The following is a 10,000-nucleotide window of genomic DNA, read 5'->3' as shown; positions in this document are numbered from 1 at the left end:
CCGGCTATTTTTTGTTGCAGTTTGGCCGGGGCCGGGTTTGAACCCACCACCCTTGGTATATGGGGCCGGAACCCTAATTACTGAGCCACAGGCGCTGTCCAAAATAGTTCCTTTTTAGAACTATGGCTATCTCAACCCTGGGTGTTCGACCTAACTAGATGAAGTAATGAAGAAGTTCATTCTTGACCAACTTTTTAAGAGTTGAGATACTCAGGGAAAGAGGCTAACATGAGAAACAAAGTGACAACAATAATTTTATCTATTGATGTATCAAATATATAGTAGGAAAAGCTACCACAGGGAGATCTATGTGCAGAGAGTGAGCTGGGGAGAAGCACACGTGATCATTGTCTTCACTTGGGAGTTAATAGGGATAAAAGGGGCACATGTGTGTAGTATCAGCTCAGGCCGCCACAACGGAATTCCATAGGCAGACATGCATTCCTCACTGTTCAGGAAGCTGGAAAGTCTGGGATCCAGGCCCCAGCAGTCCACGTGCCTGCCGGGGGCTCTGTCCAGCTTTAGGTGCTGCCTTTTTCTCTGCCTGCTCACTAAGCTCTTCTTTGTGTGCACTTGGCGAGAGCAGAGAGAGAGCAAGTTCTCTGGTGTCTGTTACAAGGGCACTAATCCCATCCTAGGGGCATCACCCTCATCACCTCAAATAATCCTAATTACTTCACAGAGGTCCCATCTCCAGTTCACAAAAGTTCTGGATGTGTACAAACCTCAAGAAGCCAGTGGGGTGTGTGGATCAGGGAACCAAAGCAGGATCTGGATAGGGTGGAGACTCATGACCACACCACAGAAGTCTGTCTGGGTCCTTCAGGTTCCAGTGGCTCCTAGGCCAGCCCTGGGTCAGGTGGGCAGAGTTGCCCTGCAGGCTCCTGCTGGCAGCTGCTTCTCCATCAGTGTCCACCTGCAGTGAGTGGCCACTGAGAAAGATCCAGGGCCAATCAGTATGGCTGGGACACACGGTGGGAGAAACACAGGAGTCACGGTGTCCAGGGGCTGTTTAGAGCACCTGCAGGGTCCTTGTTGTGACCACTGGATAAGAGCAGGATGTGACAAAGGACCGTATGTCTATTGGTGTGGGATTGAGAGGAGTGGAACTGACCTTGGGGTCCCAGGTAAAGTGACCACTGACCCCTGTGAGAACTTTTCCTCACAGGTTATATGACCACACTGCTGAGGAGGGAGGATTCAGAGCTCCCCTGTCTCCCGCCCCTGCCTGAGATTGTGGGCCTGAGTGTCAGGGAGCCTGTGACACTTAGAGCTTCTGCATCTGCACCAGAGGACGTGACCTCAGCCTCCCCCATCCAGGCAGGTGCTGCCGAGAGTGAAGCAGCGTTTCCATCCTGTGTGCTGTTCTCATTCTCTCCTCCTCTCTCACCTTTGAAAGACTCAGGACATTGGGAAGTCATTCATTAGTGAGAAAAATAACACATGAAGCGTGACCTTGCCAGTGACCCAGGCCTCAGGGTGGGAGAGACCCTGGGAAGGAGAGAGGCATCAGCAGCTCGGGGAGCCAAAGATGCCTGAGAGGCCCAGCCCTGGTCACTGCCGCTGTCTTCCCCATGCAGGGAGTGGCCTTGTGATGTCAGGTCTTTTCCTGTTTCCAGAGCAGCCAGAAGTCTGGATGTGGAGTGGAGACTGTCAGTGTCAACGCACTGGCTGAACTGGGACAAGGATAGCACCAGCCACAGCCATGGGCCTGGGGCCACAGAGCCATCTGGGCTGAGTGTGGCTGTCAGGACTCGGCCCCAGAGCTGTGTTCCTGGTGTCACCCTTCCTGTGGCTGTCTCTGTGCTACTTTTGTCCACATTTGTGACCAGGGCTATGTCAGTGTCACAAGGGGAATGTGACAGATTCTTGTTTTTCTCCTCTTAAATCAGAAGAAAAATACAGCAGAGGAGTTTTTGTTTCTTTAGAATTTAGAACAATTACCTATAAGCCTGGCTGAAAAGAGAGCCTTTGTTTGGATAAATTCTTCGATAACTTGGGTTTTTTCCTTAACGCTTATTGATTCATTCAGCTGTTTTGCTGTTTTTTCAGTCTATCTTTATCCTTTCCCTCCCCAAATGTTAATTATTTGGGTATATATTAGCATTAAACGTTCTGGGGTTATAAAGTTTCCTTGTACAACTGAAAATGTTTATATCTATCGTGAAATATACTTCCCCTTCCTACCTGTGGGTTCCACATCCGTGGATTCAACTAACAAGAGGGGAAAGAATTTGAAAAAAAATCGCGCCTGTACTGAACATGTACAGACCTTTTTTCTTGTAATGATTCCCTAAACAATACAGTGTAACAATGACTTACAAAGCATTCACACTGCGTTAAGTGTTCTAAGGACTGTAGGGATGATTTAAAGCATTCGGGAGGGTGTGTGTATATTAGGTGCAGATATAACAGTATTTCATATCAGGACTTGAGCCTCTCCAGATACTGGCACCCCAGGGATATTGAGGAACGACTGTACTCATTTTCAGTACATGTGACAGATTTTCTACATTATTGTTGCTTCTCTCCTCTGACCCCACATCTTCTTTTTTCCCACATTAAACAAGTCAGTTGAATTAACTTGATTAATGTTTCTGCTTTTATTTTCTAATTTTTTTTTTTTTTGAGAGCGAGAGAGAGAGTCTCACTATGTCACCCTCAGAGTGCTGTGGCATCATAGCTCACCGCAACCTCTAACTCTTGGGCTTAAGCCATTCTCTTGCCTCAGCCTCCCAAGTAGCTGGGACTACAAGCGTCCGCCATAACACGGGGCTATTTTTGGTTACGGTTGTCATCGTTGTTTAGCTGGCCCGGGCCAGGTTTGAACCACCATCCTCAGGGTACGTGGCTGGCGCTGTAACCACTGTGCTATGGGTGCCAAGCCTATTTTCTAATTATTGATTTCTCATCTGTGTCATTTCTTCCTATGATTTCCTTAAAATTACTGCTGATTACCTTTTCTAAGTGAAAGACTCGGCTCGGCGCTTGTGGCTCAAGCGGCTAAGGTGCCAGCCACATACACCTAAGGTGGCAGGTTCGAATCCCCAGCCCGGCCCGCTAAACAACAATGATGGCTGCAACCAAAAAATGGCCAGGCGTTGTGGCGGGCGCCTGTGGTCCCAGCTACTTGGGAGGCTGAGACAGGAGACTCGCTTGAGCCCAGGAGTTGGAGGTTGCTGTGAGCGTGATGCCATGGCACTCTACCCCGGGGGACAGCTTGAGGCTCCATCTCAAAAATAAATAAATAAATAAGTGAAAGACTCTGATAGTTTTCTGATTCCAAAATTAATTACGTCATGGCTCAGGCTAAGAATTTCCTTTTGCCTACTTTACAAAATTAAGATTGAACTCACACATCATAAAATTCCCTCTTTTCATGTGGATAACCCAGCGATTGTGATGCATTCACAGCATCGTACAACCCCACCTGTGTCTAATTCCAGGTCATTTTCATCACCTAGAAAGCAAGCCCACAGCCCTCACATGTCCCTGGCCCCTGGCGTCCACTAGTCCCCTTCCTTGTGCCTGTGATTTTGCCTGTCTTGGAAATTTCCCATGAGTGGAGTCACACAACACGTGACCTTTGTGTCTCGCTTATTTCACTGAGCACGAGGTTTTCAGTTTCACCAATGTTGTAGCGCGTATGTGAACTCCATTCCCGGTTACGGCTAAGTAACATGTCACATTTTCTTTCTCCATCCTTCTGCTCATGGACTTTAGAGTTGTTTCTGCCTTTGTTTATTGTCAGTAATACTCCTGTGAGCCTTAGGGGCACGTTTTTGTGTGAAGATAACGTTTTCAATTCTCATGGGTATACCTAGGACTATAATTGCTGGACTATGTGGTAACTGTGTGTTTAACCCTAATTGCCACTTTTGCCCAAGAATTTACCTCTCAACACAGGTCTGGGGATGTCAACAAGTCTGATATGTAGTGTTTGCATTTTTGTTAAAATATAATGAGCCTACCTGCTCTTCATATCATCTGTGGTCAGACCAGTTTTCTCCCCAATTTCCAGTGTTATTTTCTGTGAACAATTTTCAGATGTATTTTATTTCTGCTAAATAATTTTCAGATGTATTTTTTCCTTAAATATTTACCTTAATGAGTCTTTCTTTGTGATGCAGAATTTTTTTCATAGTGAGCAAATGAAACCTCCAAAACTCGTCTTTCCTCAAAGGGATCCATGTAGTTTCTTAGTTCCCTTCAGAAGCCATAGAAAGCAGAGCCGAGTGTGTGGCCCAATTTAGGTCCCCGGCAGGCCTCATCTGACTGGGCAGCTCTGTCTGAGATGAAATTGTCTCCACCTCCTACCAGGACCAACTCTGGGTTTGCCAAGCATTCTGGTGAAATCTAAAGTATTCATTTGTCCAGGGGCAACATAATAATAACCAATATTACATAACAACATGGGGTAGCTGCTGTTATTATCCCCACTTACAGGAACCAAAGGCCCAGAGAGGTTAGCTGCCCCAAGTTCACAGGCATGATTCACACCCAGGCCCTCTGGCACAGCCTGTCTTCTTAACCACAACTGGGTGACTCCCAGCATGCGAGAGGCCGCACCTTATCTCCCCCAGTGTGAATGGCACCCAGGGTTCCTGCAAGGGCTCCAGGGCACTTCTAGTTCCATCTCACATTTATGCCACAACAATCCCAGGTATTGTTAAGGTCTGTTCATAAATCTTCAGAATCTATCATTTCTGTAAATGGGTCTCTCTTTAGGTCAGTTGAATTCAAAGAATTTGCAACAGAGGTCTCTGTAATATATTTCCATTGTTTTGTGTTCCTTCAAGCAAAAGATTAGGGTGAAAATATCACAGTCTAGTGTTTCCAGGAGCAGACTGTCTAGAAAAAAAGAGCTAATGAGGCCTGTCCGCTTCTCTCTCTTTAAGTCTGGGTGAATCATCATGACTGAGTTTAGTAAAAATCTTATGAGACACAGGAGGGCATGGAATGGGTGATGCTGTTTGTACCTGACCTTGACCTGCTTTGCCTTAAAGCTGAGCTCTTACTAGGAATTTTTAAACTGGAATTTACAACAACTTATGGGCACTCTAAGACCCATGGTTCCTGGAGACCATCTGGCATCACTGTTTCGGTGAACGTCAAAGACAATCCTCCAGGCTGGGTCACTACAGCAGAGCCACTGGGCACCCTTACAACTGCCGGGAAGAGTCCAAGGTCAAGGCAGCATCATTCTTCTGTGGAAATGGGTCTTTTTCTCCCCATCAGATGAGTATAATATAAAAATAGTTTCAAGAAGGATTCCTTAAAATACAAAGATTTATTGGCCATAGGGAGGTGGAGAGTGGTGAATTGCAAGAAGCTGTTAACATTCAGTAGCAACATTCTCTTTTCCTTTTTGTGGCAGAGCTCTCCAGTGATTTTTCTGGTGGCTTTGACCCAGTGGGATATTGAAGGGCAAAAGTTTGTCACTTGGAAGGTGTATTTCTTCACTGAGTGTTCTTTAACTCATGGGACACTTGCATTCGGGAGCTGTTCCCAGGGCAAGAGGCTGTGGCCCTGCCCTTGGGATGGGGAGTGACAGATACATGGATTTGTTTTCCAGGTTCCCCCAATGCTGAGATTAGAGAGGATCCAATCACTGGTCCAGGAGCAGTGAGTGGTCCAGAGGGGGGCTCACTGACCGTGCGGTGTCATTATAACCCAGAGTGGAAAACCCATCGGAAGTTGTGGTGTCGAGGGGCTGAGTGGGCCGCCTGTAAGATCCTTGTTGAGACTGCTGGAACAGAGGAAGAGGTGAAGAAGGACCGTGTGTCCATCCGGGATAGTTGGAAAGACTACACATTCAATGTGACCATGGAGGTGCTCAGGAGAGATGACGCTGACACTTACTGGTGTATCATCCAAAGAACTGGAATTGACAAAGGGGTCCAAGTTAAGGTGACCATTGACCCAGGTAAGAGGGTGTGGAGCATCTCTTCAGGGCCTGCTCTGTCCTGTCCCTGAGGTCCCACTCAAGTGAACTGACTGTCACTCAGCGTGACCTTTGCAGAGGATGGTTGAGTCCTGAGGACTCATAGAGCCCCACTATCTGAGGACCGGGAAAGCAGTGCCCCTCCAGGAAAGATTAACCCTTTGCAGACATGGTCATTTTTTTCTCTACACAGTTCAGTCAGTGTGTATGTTTTTTAATCACAGAGGGCAAGGTGATGGTCCCAGTTTTAGTCTGTGTGCCAAAAGGACCCCCTTCCATGGCACCCAGAGACCCCACTCCCAGCCAGTGATTTCCTGGGGCCTATAGTCCTCAGGTGTGCCCTGCTGTCCATGGCCTTCACAGGCGCTGTTCCCACCCCAACCCCATATCCAACCTGTGGGGAAAGAGGCCCGTGTAGTTGAGATGCTGGGGTGCAATCCTAAGATCCAGAAAGGCCTTCACAGTCAAATGACCACATTCCTGGGGCCTGGACTCACCCAGCTCCATTTGCACATTTGAGTGTAAGCACGTCGTCTCCCTAGTCCTTCTAGAAGGCAGACCCTCCTGGAGGCTGAGCTCCGGGGCCCCAGCTCCCTGATGTCTCCCTAGTCCTTCTAGAAGGCAGACCCTCCTGGAGGCTGAGCTCCGGGGCCCCAGCTCCCTGATTTGTATAACTGTAGATGGTGTTTTTGTTCCTCGGAACTTCTGTTCAATGACGCAGGGGAAAGAACTGCAAACGGAATGAATCTTCAAGGGAGACCGGACTCGCTCTGGTCGGCGGCCCCGATAAACTTTACTCAGTATCTTATATACTTTCCAACATTTAGTAAGAATTTAACACATATACAAAGAAGTCAAGTATTGTGAGGAAGCAACCATTTGAGATTACAATTTAGTGTGAAGGTTGAGGAAGGCATATACAATTGATTTTGTTTAGAGTAAAACATTTTGGAGCCTGGCTGTCGGTCCTCTCTTGCCCAAGGTAAGGTAACACATTATAATGCTAATTGAAGGAGGGAGGCAGGGAATAGAACCCAATGCTTCAAAACCCGCCTTTCCAGCCTCCAGCTCATCTCGGCTACTTCTCCACGCCCCCTAGGGAGAGTCACTCTACACATTCCTGCACATCAATAGGCAAGTGCAGATGCTCAGATCCACAAGGAATGCGCTTCTCGGAAGCAGTTTACCAGAGAGGGCACATTGAGGCGAACTGCCATGTCTTGAGCAAAAGGATCTTATCCCCTACATATAACTTTATCTGTTGAGCTGGGCTTCTGCTCCCCTCAGACAGTGTGCAACAGCCAGAAGGCCCTCATGGCACACGGGCAACACCCAGAGCTCAGGACCGGGCCACATCTGTCACCTGTGGGGCATGTTCCACTTGGGGTTTGGGTAGCAGGGCTTTAATAGACACAGTGTCCCCAACCTGGTCACTAGTGGACTTGGACTAGCATAGTCCTTGGTACTGTACAAGCCCAACAGCTCCATTGGAGCTTCCAGTTAAGTCTCGGGGGTCTGCACCATCCACTGTGACACCCTCAAAGGGAAAATTACTCTTATCTCTTCACTCACCAGACATGGAGGGAGGCACAGAACCCCGGGAAGCCAGGTCCAGATTACTTCAGAGTCCTGCCTGCCCTCAATGGGGCTGAGAACTCCCAGGAGCTCCTCCTTCTGGGGTCTCTGTCTCTCCACAGTCATCTCTGGCCAGGGGTCAAGGTGAGGGACCCCAACCCATTACTGTCAAAGTATTACTAGCAAAGGAGAGAGCCTAGTCCACCTGCCCATGCACTGTCCCCTCATCTCTGAGCCTCTTAGAGTTTGGGGGGAATCCAGACTCAGCACCATCTGTCTTAGGAGCTTCAGCTGAGCAAAGAGAGCTGGATACAGACACCAGGTAGGGACATGTCCCCTACAGGGGTCCCTTGCAGAGCCCACTTTCCCCTATCTGTCTCCACTGAGGTGGGGAAGAATGCTCTCCCTTCCCACACCCACACTGAGGTATGTCTGTCTCACATGCTCCATTGTGTAGTGATAACTGACCTTTCACACAAAATAAAGGAAACTCTAACACTTCTGCCTCTGGACAACACTGAGTAACAGATTCTAGACTTAACTCCTGCCTCAAACAACAAGAAATAAAATAAGAATATATGAAACTTAATAATCAAATGTCCTGTACTTGACATTTGAAAGGATTTAAAAACTGCAAAATATCTGTACCTATCCAATGGAATAGACTTGCAATTAAAAGGAATGTTCTGCTGATACACAAACAATGAAATAGTTATGCCAAGTTAAAGACACCAGCCCACAAAAGAATTTACACTGTAATTGATATTTCCTGAAATATATCAGTGCCCGCTACATTGTTTTGCTAGGGTTGTCAAAATAAAACACCCCCCAGTGGGAGGCATAAACAACAAAAATGTATTGCTCACAGGTCTGGAGGCTAAGTCCAAGATCACAATGTCAGCAGGTGTGGTTTTGTCTGAGGCCTCCGTCCCTGGCTTGCAGATGGCTACCTTTTCGCTCCCCTTTCATGTGTTCACCCCTCTGTGCTTGGCCACCCGTGGAGTCTCTTCATGTGTCCTAATCTCCTCTTCCTACAAAGACACCAGTCCAATTGGATTAGGAACCACCTTAACAGATTCATTTGACTTAATTGTCTCATTAAAGATCCTATCTCCAATATAGTCACATTGTGAGATTGTGAGGTACTAGGTTGGGGCTTCAACATATGACGTTTGGGGCACACAATTCAATCCTTGTCACCTGGACACAGGGTGGGGAGGACAATGAATGTGAGACAATTTGTGGGGATTATGATATGTTCACTACTATGAATGTGGTGTGAGTAGACAGTGGACTTGGACTAGCATAGTCACTAGTGGACTTGGTCACTAGTGGACTTGGACTAGCATAGTCCTTGGTACTATACAAGACCAACAGTCACACTCTTGGTGTTACCAGGTATATACATATTTTAGAGTTTTTTTAATTGTTTCCTTTAAATAATAAAGTTTATTATGTGTGAATTGCACTTCATTTTAAGAATGGAAAGATATCATCCTGAAGCTGAGTATCAACAGTCAGGCAGGGCGAGCAGAGTATGGGGCAGCAGGAATTGGCAGCACCAGGGAGGCCTCGCAAGACTTCACTGGCTCAGGGAGTAAAGCTGCTGGGAGACAGGAAAGAGCCCAGGAGGGAGGAGCAGAGGCAGAGGGTGCAGGGCCCACTGCAGAGGGCCAGGAATCCTGGGCTGCCCAGAGTGGGGCCAGGGAGGGGCAGCACTCAGAAGGTGGCTGCATTTCAGAACAGGTGACAAGGAGCCAGCCTGGCCCCAAAACAGCCAGGTGCCCTGGAGCCTACTAAGCTGTGCCAGGCAGGACTGAATTAATGAGGATATTCTACTTCTCATATGGTGATGAGTTTTTCTTTGGAAAAGAATTCATGGAACGTGTGGATGCTAACCAGAGAGTCTTGGAGGCCAGAGGAGAAGCTCCTTAATTCCTAGGTGGAACAGCCTTTAGACCACAGCCAGAGTTGGACTGTCCACAGAAGGGGTGAACTGTGCTCTGCTTTGTATGTTTAGTTCCACAAAGTTCAGCCCCAGAGAGGACAACTACGGCAGCAAGGACAACCACAGGGTCAAGTCCGACAGTCATATCTTCAACCAGTGGGAGGACCCCCAGCACTCTCTCCAGGTAAGTGGGCTGAGTCCTGCCAGCCTCCCACTGGCCTGGCCCCATGGCCTGTCCTCAAAGAAGCTTGCCTGACACAAGTCAGCATGCCCAGTCAAACTGGAATTTCAGACAAACTACTAAAAAAAGGAAAAACTGTTTTAGCATAAGTATATTCCACATATTTTATACAACATACTTAACTAAAATGTATATGTTATTTATTTGAACTTACACATACATCCTGCATTTTTATTTGCTAACATCTGATAATCCTACATTCTAGGGGTCCTCAAGCTAGGACCCCCCCATGTGGCTTCTCTAATGTGTCCTCATACTAGTAAAGTCACTGTGAAGTCTGAGGTCAGCTTCC

The 10,000-nt window shown here is 47.4% G+C and overlaps 1 protein-coding gene across 1 annotated transcript in view; it reads left to right on the top strand.

Annotated features, from left to right (window-relative positions):
• The window catches only part of LOC100958685 (CMRF35-like molecule 4), a 12,741-nt gene that overhangs the window by 527 nt on the left and 2,214 nt on the right, over positions 1-10,000 (top strand). Inside the window, exons 2-3 of the mRNA XM_012802849.2 lie at positions 5,576-5,926; positions 9,540-9,651. Coding sequence (XP_012658303.1) covers positions 5,576-5,926; positions 9,540-9,651 — 463 coding nt within the window. The remainder of the gene's footprint in view (positions 1-5,575; positions 5,927-9,539; positions 9,652-10,000) is intronic.

Source organism: Otolemur garnettii, unplaced genomic scaffold, assembly GCF_000181295.1.
Source record: "Otolemur garnettii isolate 467f Iridium unplaced genomic scaffold, OtoGar3 scaffold00018, whole genome shotgun sequence".
NCBI lineage: Eukaryota > Metazoa > Chordata > Mammalia > Primates > Galagidae > Otolemur > Otolemur garnettii.
Note: the sequence above shows the minus strand (reverse complement) of the source record. Positions and strands in the feature narration are given on the sequence as shown.